The sequence below is a fragment of the Pan paniscus genome, chromosome 9 (assembly GCF_029289425.2).
Source record: "Pan paniscus chromosome 9, NHGRI_mPanPan1-v2.0_pri, whole genome shotgun sequence".
In the NCBI taxonomy this organism is placed as follows: domain Eukaryota; kingdom Metazoa; phylum Chordata; class Mammalia; order Primates; family Hominidae; genus Pan; species Pan paniscus.
The window spans coordinates 90,226,918-90,244,796 of NC_073258.2; the positions used below are offsets into that span (position 1 = coordinate 90,226,918).

General features: G+C 34.0%; 1 protein-coding gene across 3 annotated transcripts in view; it reads right to left on the reverse strand.

The window, feature by feature from the left end:
- NOX4 (NADPH oxidase 4) overlaps positions 1 to 17,879 on the reverse strand; it is a 214,223-nt gene that overhangs the window by 78,685 nt on the left and 117,659 nt on the right. For all 3 annotated transcript variants that reach the window (XR_010113373.1, XM_034933513.3, XM_063608227.1), the window contains exon 12: positions 17,596 to 17,656. Coding sequence is in view for 2 of the 3 variants with exons in the window: in XM_034933513.3 (XP_034789404.3) it covers positions 17,596 to 17,656 (61 nt within the window). In the remaining variant the exon portion in view is untranslated. The remainder of the gene's footprint in view (positions 1 to 17,595; positions 17,657 to 17,879) is intronic.

A 17,879-nucleotide genomic window follows, 5' to 3' on the forward strand; every position in this document is an offset into this window, starting at 1 on the left:
TTTTGCAAAGTCTGTGCCCCAATATTTCCATTCTCAGGGATACACCCTGCAGAAACTTTCACATGTGTCTTAGACAGCAAGTATGAGAATGTTCACAGTAGCACCACTCATAGAACAACATAAATGGAAGCAGCTCAGTTGCTCATTGACATGAGAGAATGGACACTTGTGCTTATTCACAAAATGAAGTACTAACTGAAGTGAAACTGAATGATTTTATTTACAAATAAAAACCTAATGAATCATATTAATATAATGTTGAGTGAAATAAAATCTCAGCAGATTACATGTAACAGAACATAATTTTTATTGAGTTAAAAAAACTAAGCAATGTATTATTTAAGTATGATATATATGAAATAAAGCAAACCAATTAAAAAGGAAGGACATGCACAATTCAGAATAATGATTATCTTTTAGGAAAGATAGGGGGATGAAATAGGAGAGAAGCAAAAGGGTAAATGTAAGTAATTGTTGGTGTTTCATATGTATTAATTGTAATATCATAAATGAATAAATGAATAAGTGAATGATGGCCAGGAAAAGACCAATAATGACTGCATATCATGAGCTAAGAATTGATTTAGTAAACTTCAGTGCATATGAATTCATAATGAAGAAAAGAGAGAAAATAGGAGGGGGAGGGGAAGAGGAAGGGGGAAAAAAAAGAAGGACAAAGAAGAAAATCCTAGATGTTACCTTGGAAATACTTACGTTGCATAGCTATCTGCATGGCATAGAGTATGCACATTTTCAGGAATAGGTATGCATTACCTCTAGAGTCATACCTGTGGAAAGGCTTCCTTGATCCCTCCATTACTTTTTTGTTCTCTCCTCCTGCCCAATTTGGAATAGGCTGGACCTACTGTATACTCCCAGTACAACTTGTGCTTCCACCTTCACAGAGTTTATCACACTATGTTTTATTGTTATATGTATTTATCTCTCTATCCCTCTTTCCTCTTCTAGTAGATGAGTATTGTGCCACCAAGATACAGAACATTATCTGATACATAATTAAGGTGCTGGATAAATATTTGTTGAAGAAATATTTCCAACATCTATTTTTACTGGAGAAAACTGTTTGTTAAGGTTAATCATAATAACTCCCAGCAGAGACCAAACGGTCATATATCAACCATGAACAGCAAGTGGACCCATACTCCCATCTTGACACAGTCGCACAGTCAGGCTTAGATAGTATGCAAAGCTAACACTCCCCAGCTGCAGTAAATCCTTCACTAACTGAAGGTGAGCATTTCCACAAAATGATGAAAATATATACGTGATGACAATTGCCATTTCCTAGTTTATGAATAGCTAGATGTTAAATTATTTGGAATACGGCAGTCACAAAGTGGCCAGTGCTTCCTGAGAAGTAGAATGTATATTTTATCTTCATATTTATTAAAACATACTGAATCAGAGATACATAACTGGCTTCTACTGTTTTTTTTTCTCTCAAAATTCTGACATTTCTTACAACATAGGTGAGGAGGAACTAATGAGATCCAAACACAGATGTGCTTACACTCTGAAGTCTAGAAATCCAAAAAAACACTCTGTGTTTTTCTCTAATTATACTCTTTAATATTAGTTCACATTTTTAAATATTATATTATTGGCTGATATTACTCTGTTTAATTTATAAAATTAACATTTCTTTCAATCAAATGACTAGTAAACTTTCTGATGATAAATAACCCATGGTTTTCAGTCTACTTGCCAATTTATGCGGTACTCATTAAATGAGTAATGTGTAATGCTCTATCTTTTCAATTTTTTTCCCACTTAGCCTTTTCCTAAAATGAGTCTTGAAAAATCAAGCCAAAACCCAACAGCAAACAAGAACTTTACGTATCAAGTAAAGAACTGTTAAATCAAACAGCTATATGTGTTATGATATTCCTTGAAAGGTAATAGTATAAATTAAAGTTTAGTGAATTTCTCCCAAACTTGTTAAAAGCAAACAAAAATCGGAATTCTTAGCGCACACAACTATAATATAATACATCCTTTTCGCAGCAATAAGTTTTTCTCTTTTTACATAACCATAAAGGACATATGACAATAATTCCAGAGAAAAGAATCTCTGTAGATGACATATTGACAGGACTAAAAACACATACACAGATGCACACGTGTGTGTGCATACACACACACACACAGAGCAAAAGCAGCAAAAAAGACATCACTTATAAAGCTATAAGGAAATCTATAACTAATGTTCCTATATTTGGAACATCCTTTAATCAGATTATCATAAATACAAAGAATACCAAGCAAACATCTTGAATAGCTATCGTGGTTGTCAAAAAGAGTTCATAGGCAGGGCATGGTGGCTCACACCCATAATCCCAGCACTTTGGGAGGCTGAGGCGTGTGGATCACCTGAGTTCAGGAGTTTGAGACCAGCCTGACCAACATGGTGAAACCCTGTCTCTACTAAAAATACAAAAAATTAGTCGGGCATAGTGGTGGGTGCCTGTAATCCCAGCTACTCAGGAGGCTGAGGCAGGAGAATCACTTGAACCCAGGAGGCGGAGGTTGCAGTGAGCCGAGATCATGCCATTACACCCCAGCATGGGCAAGAAGAGTGTAACTTAATCTCAAAAAAAAAAAAAAAAAAAAGAAAAGAAAAGAAAGGGTTCATATATACATAAACAGAAAGTAAACACAGAACTTTAAAAGCATGTCTTTTAAAAAAATTTTATTTTTATCATGATATTAATAAATTCTTAAATGTGAACAATTAATTTTATCTTATAAAGGCATACTGATTATTCATTTATTTCTTTATAAAAATAGATAAATGATAACAATTATCCTTAGAAAAGTTCAAGTAAATGTAAAAATTATTTATAATTATTTAGTTCTTTAGTCTCACAGATTTTTGCCTATCAGTTATTTAATTAGCATCCTATTGTCTATTTGATTATGAGGAAAAGGCCAAAATAATTTGATGTTTTATTTGTTAAGTAAAAAAAAAAAGATATATTAATGCTACTTCTTTTGCAACAAAATGTCAAACCAGATGATCTACTTTCTCAGCAGGCTCAAACTGTTTCTTAAGAAAATGGCACAGTTATCCAAATATTACAGCTCAGTCCTTTCACAGGACTTCTTAGAAGAAATTCATTAAAGCCACTGGAAAAAAAAAACAACAGGATTTTCTGCGAAGTGATACTGTGATGAGCTGACTAACGATGTGATAATGTCTGAACGTGATTTTCTACCAGTAGGAGATCTATCTTCATTAACACAAGCTTTTGTAGACCTTCATCCACTCTTTCTTTCTCCCATTCAATCAACAAAAAGATTATGAGGCCCTTAGACCTGGATGACATACTGCACACAATTACATTAATTTGCATTCTCTGGTTCATCAACTGTGACACAATATACTTAATTATTTGAAAACAAGTTGAGAAAATTAAAATCCTCTTTCCATTTCTAATTGAAACTTTTTCTACATCTTTTTGTGACCAAGATGTTTCATGTTCTCCTTTGCAGAAAATGACCAATCTCTAATCCACCCCAATATGCAGAATATACCAAATGCAATAAGGATTTACATAACAATAAAAAGCAGTAGACTTTTTTTTTTTTTTTTTTTTTTGAGATGGAGTCTTGCTCTGTCACCCTGGATGGAGTGCAGTGGCATGATCTCAGCTCACTGCAACTTAGCAGTATGCAAACCTATTCCTGGGATGAGAAGAAAATAAAACCTCTTACCACTACAAAAAAAAGAAAGAAAAAAATATATAAAAAACAAAAGTAACAATGATTAATGCCATTCTTGTATAACCTAAAGATCCTTTGCATCTAGAGATGTGATCACTGTCACATAATTAGTTTTTTTAACAGCAACCTAAGAAAGACCTATTGTTTGCTAGAGAGACTCAGACAGGTTTTGCCAATTCCAAATCATTGTTTTCCTTCAGGTAATCCCCCTTCCCTAACTGCCTCTCTATAACCTCCTCTATAAAATTGAATATTTTAACTGTTTTGAGTATTAGATTTTTCAGGGTAATAAAAAAGTCATATAAAATATTTCTAAGAGAGACAGTATTTCCCTAAACAAAAGGTACTTGAACAGAAGTTCTTTGCATTTTTATTAATAGGTTAATTTTTTTATCTTTCTGTTAATGCTCACATTATACTAATTTGCCAGTTTTATTTTTTTTTAAATGGCATCAAAACAAAATCCTTAAGGGACATTAAAGATTAAGACTCTATTAAAGTCTTTACCTTAGTTTTAAGAACACCTAGTATATTGTAACCTATTAATAGTATTAGAAGTTACATTGCAAGGAATCAGACAGTACTTCATACCCCAAAAAGGGCCAATAAGATGAATGCACCATAATATCGATATTATTTCACATTTTTTTGGCAATATAGGCTGAGGATTACTTCTTAATGCAGGAAATATTATCAGAGAGTATACATGAGAAAGGAGATACCAAAGGACAAATCTTTCTTCACTCATACAGTCTGCAGTATTTAGCAGCAACAGGTCATAAGAGAAAAGACACCGTTGCCAAGTAGATCTTAAGTATTCTTACCACACACAACAAAGGTAACTATTTGAGGTGATGAATACGTTAATTAGCTTGAGTGTGGTAATCACTTCACAATGCATATGTATACCAGAGATATGTACTCCCTGAAAATACATAATTTTACTTGTCAATTATACCTAAATAAAGCAGAAAAGAAATTCTCTTGGAAAAAGAAAAAATAAAAGAAACAACACTCAACTGGTTGTCAGAGAGCCTGAGTTCTTGACCTTAGTCTGCCTCTATTCTTAATTCCTTTTCTGAACTCACAACTGAGTCAGATGAGTTCAGTGATCTTTAAGCCACCTTTTAACTTTGAGTTGCTTAAAAAATATTTGCTTATATTCTCAAACTTTGCATCTGACAAAGGACTAGTTTCCAGAATCTACAAGGAATTAAAACAAATCAGCAAGAAAAAAACAAATAATCCCATCAAAAAGCGGACAAAGGACATGAGTAGACATTTCTCAAAAGAAGACATACAACAGCTAACAAACATGAAAAAATGGTCAACATCACTAATCATCAGGGAAATGCAAATTAAAATCACAATGAGATGCTACCTTACTACTGCAAGAATGGCCATAATTAAAAAGTCTAAAAACAATAGATGTTGGTGTGGATGTGGTAAAAAGGGAACACTTTTACACTGCTGATGGGAATGTAAATTAGTGTAAATGACTATGGACAATACATGGAGATTCCTTAAAGAACTTAAAGTAAAACAACCATTCAGTCCAGCAATCTCACTACTAGGTATCTACCCAAAGGAAAAGAAGTCATTACATGAAAAAGACACATGCACATGCATGTTTACAGCAGCACGATTCACAACAATAAAGATATGGAACCAACCTAAGCGCCCATCAACTAACAAGTAGATAAAGAAAATGTGGTATATATACAACATGGAATACTACTCAGCCATAAAAAGGAACAAAATAATGTCTTTTGCAGCAACTTGGATGGAGCTGGAGGCCATTACTGTAAGTGAAGTAACTCAGGAATGGAAAACTAAATATCCTGTGTTCTCACTTACAAGTGAGAGCTAAGCTAAGCTTTGAGGACTCAAAGACATAAGAAAGATATAATGAACCTTAAGAACTCTGGAGCGGGAATGTTAGAAGTCGGGTGAGGGATAAAAAACTACATATTGGGTACAGTGTACATTGCTTGGGTGATGGGTGCACTAAAATCTCAAAAATCACCACTAAAGAATTTATACATGGAACCAAAATCTACCTGTACCCCAAAAACTATTGAAACAAAACAAAACAAAAAAGAATATTTGCTTAAGGAATGAAAAGAAATTTAATTAAAGTCACTGAAAGGGAGTGGGGCCACATGTCTTTGTTTGACTGAGACTATTCTGGTTTATGCCTGCTGTCCTAGCATTCTGCTCCATTTCATATTCACATGAGATTTTATTTTTAATTAAATATTAATAAGAAAATAAGCTAGGGGTCATGTAGTTGATACAGAGAAGTATCCCCCAAGTGCCTCTTCAGTGAAGAACTTGTTGCCCAGCTGTGGAGAGCGCAGTTGGCAGGCAATCTCCATCTGTCAGTTCCATCAGGGTCGGCCTCAGATGCAAAGCAAATACCTCTCACAGAGCAGCTCACATCCAGTGACTGAACAAGGCAAGGATATTTCAGCACTACGCAGGCAACTCTGATGGGCAATATTTGCTCTAGATCTTCCCACCAATTTGGCTGGGCTTTGTTGAACCTGCCTTGTTTCAAATTCTTCCTTCCCCCAAACCCTCTTTGTTCTCTTTCCTGTCATGGGTATTGATCCCTAATAAGCATTTTACATTACACACACACACACACACACACACACACACACCTTCTAGCTAATCCAACCTGAAACACAGGTGCTTCATAGATCTCCATTTTGTACTGAGAACTTCTACCAAGTTCTCGGCTACTGTGGGGTGTGATGCATGTGCATGTGTTTAAGTAGAATAAAGATCAGCAATAAATCATTTCTCTTTTTCCAGAACCTTCCAGATGTAACATAAATAACACCTCTGTGGCATGTGCAGGCGGTCACTGTCAATCCATTTTGATTACTCTTCCAGCCATGCTGTCCAGTATCTTGATCATGCCTGCCTTGACTCTATCAGTTAAGTATTGCCTGTTGGCTCCTGATCACATATAATAGCTTTTTATTTTATCTATATCTTGTTTGAATTTTTAATTTTTAGATTTGTTTGAATTTTAGTTTTCAGTTCTTATCTAAAAGTAATCTATCAATCATCTATCTATACATGTGTGTGTGTGTATATATATATATATTTAAAGAGTAGATGTAGGGCATGGATATGCACACTACCACACATGAACATATCTTCAAGAGTAGTTGTCATTCATTCATACTCCCCATATTATAGATCTTGGAGTATTATCCCCTCCTCCACCTACCAAGGAAAACACCACACCAATGCAGACACACAGTACACACAAACACACACACATGATGCTTGAAATAGAAGGTACAAATGAGTTTTCTCACAACATGTAGGAATTACTATTTAAATATGTAGACACAAAATGTGAACACCTAAAATAAGTAATTTCTCAGTAACATTTCTGAGCATGCACTGTAAGTCAGGCCCCAAGTGAGGTTCTTCATGGGCTAAAGGTCTAGCAGAGAAGAGTCTAAATAATGTGCTTCTTTCCTTTTTTAAATAATTTTGTAATTACATTCTAAATTCTTTATCAAAAGATACAAACGCTACAAGTAAATAAGTGCTAAAGGTATGCTCTGAGAGTTTGGAATAGAACAGTCAGCTTAGCCTGGATATGCTGGTAATGAAAAGCAAAAGAAGCGGAGAGGTTTTATAAAAAATAAAACAAACCAACAAGGCTCAAACCTTTTGAGCCATGGTACTAGATAAGGTGAATATTTTTGCTCTGTTACATATATATCAATAATCTATAATGATAGAAAATTTAGAATTGAAAATAAAATCAATATTTTGGATAATCAGAATTTCATCAGTTAAAGCATGTTTTATTCACTTTTTCACTCATCTAACAAACTTTTATTGAGTACCTATCATTTGTCACATACTGTGAATAAAACAAATTATTATCACTAAGGCAGCTCTGTTTATTAAGCACACACAAAAAATGCCAGGACAACAAAAGAACTTCAATGCCATTATAGCTACTTGAAAAGAATTTAGAATGTAATTACAAAATTATTTAAAAAGGGAAAGAAGCACATTATTTCTAGGGATTTAAAGAAATTATTGGTTTGTCAAAATTTGGTGTTTATTTTCCTTAGAAATATGCATATTAATCTTAGAAAAACAAATTCCTTCTAAAAAGAAGAATTAAAGGGCAAACTTAGAGTATATCCATACCAACTAGAAAGATATGGAGCATACATCTCCCTACTGAAAAGTTTGTTTAAATCAAGCGAATGTCCTTTATTGCCATGGTAACTCAATAATAATACATGGTAATGCACAGTAATACATGGTAACTGAATAGTAATAAACAATGTTGCTATTTAAACTATTGGTTTCAGATAAACATGAGAGGCTCTCAAATTAGTACTACTTTACATAAACCAGGAAATCAAGTTGCAACTTATTAAAGATATAGGCAGGCCAGGTGTGGTGGCTCATGGCTACATTCCCAATATTTGAAAGCTTGAGGCCAGGGATTTGAGACCAGCCTGGGCAACACAGCAAGACCCTTGCTCTTCAACAAAGTTTAAAAAATTAGCCAGATGTGGTGGTATACACCTGTAGTCCTCGCTACTTGGGAAGCTGAGACAAGAGGATTGCTCAAGCCCAGGATTTTGAGGCTGCAGTGAGCTATGATTATGCTACTGCACACCAGCCTAGGTGACAGAGTGAGACCCTGTCTCTCTCTCTCTTTCTCTCTCTCTGTATGTGTGTATATATATGTTTACATACACACATACATATATACACACACATATATATTTGCCTATATATATGACATATGCAGACAAATCTTGTGTCATAAGATTCTAGGATTCAAATGAAAATGATTTATAATTCTAGAAGAAAATAAAATGATTTACAATTCCAGAAGAAAAAACCCTATCACTTGCATGTTCTGGTTATATAAAACTATCTTTTTTGGAAATATTAAGGCCATGTCAAAGCAATATAAAAAACAGAACTTTATACTGTCTTACATAAGGGGAAAAAAATCCCTAAACCCATACATGTAATTTTCAGAAGATGAGATGTATGTACAATCAGAGCTAATGAATGAATAAGAACACTAATAGGAAAACAAAATAAGCAACATAAAAATCCTCTACTTGACATGCATTCTCCATAGTATTCCTGTAATATTTTCTGAACTATACCAAAATTTATCTACTATCATTCACACATTATGTGGAATTGAATTATCTGTATCTTAGAATTTATTTCTTTCAAAATAATTATACCACTTTACAGCAATAATGAACTGAGAAATTAGGAAACAACTCCCTCAATTTGGTATGTTGTAGACAAGGAAACTAAAAACCAACCAGCTGGCTGATTGTCTCAAGGTCACATGGCTAGAAAGAGGCAAAGATACTTAAAGAAAAGACAAAAACAAAACAAAAACACTCACAGTCCAGGGTTCTTTCCACTGCCGTCATACTGCCTTATTCTCTCTCGAGAATATACAGTACTCCCTTTTCTCCCCTCCCTCCTTTTACTTTCTTCTTGCCTAAGGATTACAGGATAAGAGAAAGCTTAGCAGGGTCATATGCCATCTGCATGCCTCAACATCTGGTACTTTTAAATACTGTAAGGTCTGAAGGTAGACAATGCAGTATTACACAAAGGAAGAATATTTAATGGATCCTTTTATTTCCAGGGGGAGCAGAGTGATAAAAGTCTATTTCTGTGATACTCATTATTTTGCTTCTTATTTGTTTAACACACTATTTAAAAAAAATCAAAAGCAGTTTTTGAAAGAACTACAGACAGACTTCTTGGCCCCTAAATACATCAATGAATCAATGCCTAGAACTGGATTTCTTATAAAATATAAATTGTCGTTTATTGCCACAGAGGCTAAACTATAACAAAAAATGAAAGAGGGTGGGAAAAAAAAAAACAGTTTCAAAGAAAGTGAAGGCAAATAACAGACATTGTTGGGTAAACACATTATTGCTACTAAGCTTTCTACAATCCACCTTTTAAGAAAAATGTTATATTTTCATTTGTCACATCAAATGCATTTTTTTTTAACAATGTTGGCTTTCATCAAAAGAAACACCTCAGACTGATCAAGACTCAGCTCCATACTAATTCAGTTCCTGGCTTCTGCAGAAACTGAATATATCTTAGATGTGTATTCAAGAAAAAACAGGCCATTTTATCCAAGACCAAGACCACCCCCACAAAACAAAAAATAAAACAGGAGATTTTCTTTTATGTTTTATGAAGGTCAAATCTAAAGAACCGAGCAAATAAAATCAATGCCATGCAATATATGGGCCTTTAAAGCCAATAGAAAACAGCCATGTAGTGAGTCTTCTCTGTTCTTAAATAGAAGATGTCTTGGCCGAAGACCAAGACTATGGATCAGGGAAAAACAACAAGCAAATACATAAAATGATTAGCAAGTGTATCAAGAAAATGAGTACTTAAAAATGTTCCTGATAATAATGATAATGGCACAAAACCCTTGTCCTTTTGCTTCCTTTGAAATTACTTAGTCCATTAACGCTAGGCTCATTTGGCAAACTGACATATGCCTTCTTAGCCATTCAGTACATTATGTGGTGTTTTTGACATTGATTAATAAATTATGTTACCAAGAAAATCCCTCATAATTCTTATTTTCTTCCATGTTACATAGTAAAATCAAGTAGAAAATACTGGATAACAGAGACTCTAAGCAACTTTTAGGAACAGAACAATTCTAATAAAAATATAAAAATCCATAAAAAGAAACCACTTCACCATAATAACTCTACTTCCAGGTCCAGTAATTGTATGATTTGTTTATTTTCAAAACTAAAAAGTAACATTTTGGCCAGGCACAGTAGATCACTCTTGTAGTCACAGCACTTTGGGAGGCCGAGGTGGGCTGATCGCTCGAGCCCAGGAGTTTGATTAGCCTGAGCAACATGGCAAAACCCTGCCTCTACAAAAAATATAAAAATTAGCCAGGCATGGTGGTCTGAGCCTGTGGTCCCAGTTACTCAGGAGGCTGACATGTGAGGATCCATAGATCCTTCCATAGATCCTGGAAGGTCAAGGCTGCAGTGAGCCATGACCATATCACTGCACTCTAGCCTGGGAGACACAGCAAGACCTGTCTCTAAAAACTGAAAAGAAAAAAAAAAAAAAAAAAAAAGGAACATTGTGAAAATTGGATAGAAAACAAAAATTTGGTATTTACTCCTATGTTTGGGTTTGTAAAATGGCTGGAACGAATAAAACTTAATGACTGGTGAATTCTTTATTTACTAAGCAATTTTTATATTTCTGTAGTATTTTAAGTGAGCTGTAACCTACTAAAAAACATGACAGCATATATTTAACGTTCATAAAATGAGAAACCAAGGGAAAAACAATTTATCCTCTTTCCTGAGAATGGATGGGCACTTAAATTGTAGTACACATATAATGTGCCTCTCATTTTCCTGATAAAAAAATTTCCTTGATTTCTGAGGCTGTAGAATTTATGCCCAGTTCACATTCATTGAATGATTTATTATATTGTGATAGTAAATAAGCCATGTTAAGTTTCATCATTATCCTAAATGATTTCCACATAGACTCACAAGAGGCCAGAACTACAGTGTTTCATTATACAAAGCATATATACTTTAAGATATAATAGGTTAATCCTCATCCTGACACAGATCCGTCTAGATATATACACAGGTAGTTACATCTGTATTTGCCATTCATCTTCTGCTGCTAATCACAAGCCAGATCAGTATAAAAATCAATCATTCTCATAGTTCTGGGGAAATGTAGAAACAGGAAGAATTTAGCAATAGGCCCATTTGCTATGTGCCTCTTTTTGTACACTAACTCTCTCCACTTACTGGTCTCCAGTGCCCTCAGTAATTCACAGCAATATGTACCATCGCCAGACCTTTCCTTTGCATCTTCCTAATGACATGATTTTTATGAGGCTAACAGTGATATTGCTCAGTCCTATTTATTTATTTATTTATTGGCTTTTTGCAGCAATCATAGATCACTCCTTTCTCAAAACTCAAAAGATAAAGTCTTCCATTTGCTTGACACTAAAAAATCTTTAATGTGATGTATTTGCCTCCAGCCTAGTCTTCTTCCTTTCTATTTGATATAACATTGGCAGGGTGACCCATATAAAGGGCAAATTTGATTTCAGTTCCTGTTTAAAACTCCTCGATATTTCACCAGCATCTTTTGGGAAAAGACCAAGTTTCATAGCAAGATCTACAAGCTCTTCCTTGGCCTAATATTTGGATGCCACCCCAGCCAGGCCTCCCAATAGCATGACATTTTCCTGACATTCCAAGCTAGTTCACCCTTCTGAGCCATTCAAGCTATTTTTTCTCCATGGAATAATCCCCCACTCTAGGCAAGTTCTATATATCTCTAACACTCAGTTTGACCCAGAAAGCCTCCCAAGTTTTCTTCCCAGAAACATGTACATCTTCCATTTGCTCCTGGAACTATATCCTAAATCTCTCCAGCAATATAAAACTTCCTCTCTCCACTTCATTCTCATCATTCAAATAAGTGTATAAATATATTATAACATAATTAGTATATTGTTATAATTATTATAAAATAATCATATATCTTTAACTTATATCTTCTTCATCCTTATTTCCTCCTTTCAGCCGCTGACTTATTTCTTTATTTCACTTTACATACAAACTTCTTAGAATTTGTCCAGTGGTATTCTGGCAAATGTTTAATAGCCAGGTCTAACGATAGATAAATACATAAGACCTACTTTATGGTTGTCTTTGTTAGAGAGCTGCTATAACAAAATACCACAAATTAGTTAATTTATAAACAACAGAAATTTATTTATCACAGTTCTAAAGGCTGGGAAGTACAAGATCAAGGCACCAGCAGCTTTGATGCCTGGTAAAGTCTGCTCTCCGCTTCTAAGCTGGTGCCTTACTGCTGTGTCCTTACATAACAGAAGAGCAAAAGAGCAAAGGGGGAGGAACACACATGGTAGAAGAGCAGAAGAGAGTCAATCAACTCCCTCAATCCCTTTCATAAGGCACTAATCTAATCCATGAGGGCTTTATTCTCATGATTTAATCATCTCCTAAAAGTCCTACCTCTTAATATTATCATATTCGTGATTAAATTTCAATATATGAATTACAGGGGACACATTCACACCATGGGAATGATGTTGGTCAATTTCTGTGGAATAACTACTATCACTGTGAGTGATGGGAAGCTATCAGACATGACTTCACTGACTATGGAGGTGGGAAGAGAAGCACTTCTCTCAAGCCCTAGAAGGTAACCCAAGCATACTGCCAGATTGGTCTATACTTAACAACTCCACATCCTCTCTTACTTTATTGCCTATTAAACTTTTTAAAGATATATTTTTATAGATATAAAATACTCTCTTACTTTTATTATCTCTTAAACTTTTTTAAGATATATATTTTTAAAATAACTCATTTATGGAGCTATTTTAAACCTGTTCTTTAGTCCTTGTATGCTGCAAATGCAATTCCCCTATATATTTCTCCTCTTTATTCAGGGCTCTGTTCAGAGAGCTTTTCTAACCTTGTGTAACAGTGCAGATCCAGGCAGAAACATGACTGCATAAGTTAAGTGGAAGAAGTTCATTAGAGGGAACTAATGACTCAGGTGAGGGAAGAAGTGAGAAGCCAAATTGAGGATGGTGAAAAAATACAAAGAGTGGAAGAAAAATACTACCATCCACAGGGGCTGGTAGGACATAGGGTATAGGTGAGGCTACTACAATCTATAAACCATGGCTAAGTGGCAGGAGATAGAGTCACACCAAAACATCTCCAAAAAAAATGATAAACTCCCCATGGACCAAAACACAATCTCTATAAGAGTGGAGACTTTGTCACTTTTGTTCAGTGCTGTATCTCCAGTGACTAATAAACAGTCTGGAACACAGTAGCTGTTTAACATACATTTGATTATTAGCCAAAGTTAATAGTTTAAATATTATCTTCCACAAATGACTAATCGTTGTAATTCACTAGTCATGGCAACAGTAACAACAAAAAGAGTACTTCCAGGCACTCCTTTGGGTATACAGCAGTTGATAATGAATATTTGTTATAAGCTTAAAGTTTACATTGTATGAATATGAATTATATAAAATCTATGAGATTCCATATATCCAAATATGATTTATTTATTTATTTATTTATTTATTTATTGGCTTCTTGCAGCAACCAAAAGCCATTCACAGTGATATCTAGTGCAAGGTGGTTGATGTAATTGGCCTAAAATATGTTGTCATAATAAAGTAATAACATTAATATAAATTAGTGTGGTTATAATCTGACTTACAAGGAGTTTCCAAAAATGAAAAAAAAAATACTTTAAACACGTAACACATGTTCTGTTTAAATCTTTTCATGAAAAATCTGAATAAAGCCTATAACACGACTGGCTCCTACAGTGATATAGAAACAAATAAGAGAGTTATCAACTCTTTTGTGGCCCAGTCCTTAACTAAACCTATATTTAAGATTACTTGCACTGTGAGAAGTCAATATATTATGTGACTGAGGCAAATCCACAATAATATATGGCCCTGTCTTCTCATTTTTAATCCTAAAAGATAACCATATCTTCTCACTGTAGAAAACTTTTCCAGTAGACAACATGGGAATTTATACCCAAGATTCATAGAAACATCATGTGATACATGCTACAAGTCCTTTATTGAATATTTACTCACAATTATTGCTAATTCATTAACTGCTGAAGGGATCAATGGCAGAAAGTTTACATTAATTACATGTGGATGTTTTGTATTTAATTCTGTTGCAGCACAACACAAACACCTGTGGAATAAGTGGCTATTTAGACAACCAAAATAAGCAAGGGTATAGCATTATCTCAGACATTAATCAATACTAATCATATGTAACGAAGAAATTAACAAAACATTTTTGTACACTTAAAATGATAATCAAGTCAATAATCTCTGACCATATGTTTGAAACTGGAAAGAATGGCTGCTTCTAGAAGAGCAATAAGGTATTCATTCAATTAAAAGAGAAATCTACTTGGGTAATCCACTCCATCTACTGTACTAGCATCATTTCAAGAAAAAACGCTGAATCACGTCTAAAATGTTTTAAGGGTCTTCTAAACTTTAACAGGTCTTCCACATATCTAGGAGATGCAATTAGAAGTCTGGTGAAAATGAAAATCTAGACAACAAATATGAGACTTGGTGCTTTGTCTTGTGCCGCATAGCTGCTTCCCTTGCTCCTCCAGCACTCTATAGCTAGGTATAGTTGATTAGTCTTGGAGAGATCATTTATTGAGCTATTTTAAACCTGCTCTTTAGTCCCTGTATGCTGCCAATGCAGAACATATTTCAGCAAATAAAAAGTCATATTAAATATCTCTAAGTTAGTTTTAAAAAAATAAACCTTTGATATTCAACCTCTTAGGTATCTCTTTGGTATTTCCTATACCTACTGCTCTTAATACCGAGTTTTAATCAATTCTTTTAGAATAAAAACCAATGATTCTTGATTTCGAAGGTAATGCTCCTACTTTTCCTTCAATAGTTGTAATCTCATTGTTGTAAGGCAGCTAAATCTCTTTGAACTAAAGTGTCAGATAATGACATGACTATTTAGGTGTTCTCTGCATGACTGCTTATATTTTTTTCCAAGTCAACAAATACTTCAAGTCAACAACAAAGAAGGTCTATTAATTGAAAAGCATCTGACTGGAACTGAACTCTCTGAATAGAATGATCTTGTTTCTCTCAGTGGCATAGTACATTAAAAAGGGAGAATAAAATTAACACTATTAAGTGTTCCTAATAGAGATGATTAAAATAGTAAGACATCATTTATTTTAATGAGCTACTGGTAATAGAAAATAACTTTGTGAAAAAACTCGGTAACAACAGCTAATAATAAACCATCAGGAGTTTCTGCTTAATCTTATGAATTAAATTATGTTTTCATTGCATGTTTTCTTTCAGATATAGAATTCTATCAATTTACCATTCATGACTGAATTTAATTCCTACTATATTGGGATTCTCACCAGAAAAGAACTTTCCTTATTCTTTATTTCCAAAACAGTAGAAAATAAAACACTGTGATAATATCAACTTATATTGGGCATATTGTAATTATTCATATGTTCATACTCCACCAGTGTATATCTATCAGAGGACGACCATGATCTCTTTTGAATGCTACCATCTGAAAATTATCCATGTAAGCCTGGTTTTTCATGACTCTGAATGAGTTATTACTGCTCAAAGATCTTTCTAATTCACTTAGATGTTTGCCCATTAAATCCTATGTTGCAGATTTCCTTCCTTTTTTTTAAGTCTCCAATTCCAAGCTGGCTACCCTTTCTAAAGACATTACATTTTATACATACCAATATTATTTTTTTAACTCTATGAAATAACCTCCTTATATAAACTATTGTTCTCCTCATTTCAAAACACATCTTTCTTATTATCCAACACCTTATCCTTCCCTGGATTTACAGAAATTAGGTTCTTCCTTCTAATGCTACCTTCTTAACTTGTGTTCACAAATCCATTACTTCCAATTTCCATCCCCACCCCTCCACTGCCTCCTTCCCCTCTGCCTTTAAGTACCTTCAAGTCTTCCCTTGATTTTAATCTGTCCAACTAGCAACTTAATACCATTTTCATCATAGTGCTTCAAATGCTTCAAAAATTCCCTAAAGTCCCTTGGTTACTCTAATATTTTGCTGGGGCATTCATAATCTTCACCAAGCTGGCCCTAAATGGCTTTTCTATGCTACTACCCAGAACAAAATCTTTGCTTTTGTTTGATTGACTTTGTCTTTGTTTCATTTTGTTTGATTGACTTTGTTTTTGTTTAACTGATTAAAGACTGATTGGATTCATCCTTTCCAAAGAGAGTTAATCATTGCCTTTCCTGATTTTTGACAACACTGTGACTTTCACTTAAATTACCTACATCCTTCTTCATTTGACTGACTTCTAAGCTTCAGTCCAAATTCTGTCTTTTCTGTGAAGCTTCTCTTACAGCCCTAGACCACATTTAATCTACACTTTTCTGGTTCCCTACAGATTTTACTTACCAACTCCTCGTTTAGCACCTAAGTATAAGCATATTTAAATTTACTTTTGCATTCATGTTTATATCTGCATTCTTTCCTGTAACAACAACATAACCAACCAACTAACAAGCCAACATTTACTGAGTACTCACTTGTCAGTTACTCTGGCGGGTCAAGGAAATATTAATATAAGAGTGAATAATGTTTCTTTTATTTACTCAAAGCTCTTACTACAATGTATCTCTCAGGTAATAAAAAGTATTTACTGAAGACAAGTAAAGTATCACCAACAGGCCTGCTGTTAAAAATATCTATTCCAAAGTTACTGTGAAGTTGCCTATATACTGGAACACCACAAAAAATGTCATGCAAGAACTGGAAGATTTGTGTGATCTCAATATCAGGTATTGATTATTTTGACTCATGTTTTGTAAGAAACACATTTCAGCATTCCCACTATTGCCAACACACCTGACAAGTAGGTAGAAACCTATGATTTGCAAGCACACTGAACAATATATTATTAATGATTACTGATATCAAAGGTATTCTGATTGCAAAAACGCATCTTAAAAGAAAAAACATAGATGTCAAAACTGTATAAGCAAAAAAAAAAAAAAAAAAAAACCCAGAACAGCTTGAAACACATATACATCTCTATACATGCTGGTAGTTATATTAAAATACATTCAAATTATTACATTCCACTATTTTCAAAGAATGTATCGTAAAACTGTATGTTCTACATACCTGTCCAGTCTCCTACTATTTTAAGATGAACCCCAAATGTTGCTTTGGTTTCAGTTGGACACTAAAAAAAAATACTAGAATCAATTGTGATTAATAATTACATAATATGAAATTATAATTCAATTACAACTTTTATCCTGATAGCAAGTCCCCCATATCAATAGATAACAGGAAGGAACAGACTAAAATCTGTATAGATCCTTATTAGTGGAAGAAAAAAAAAATCAATGTCAACAGGTCAGTAAGACAATCTACATTTCTCTAAAACCCAAAAATACTTATGT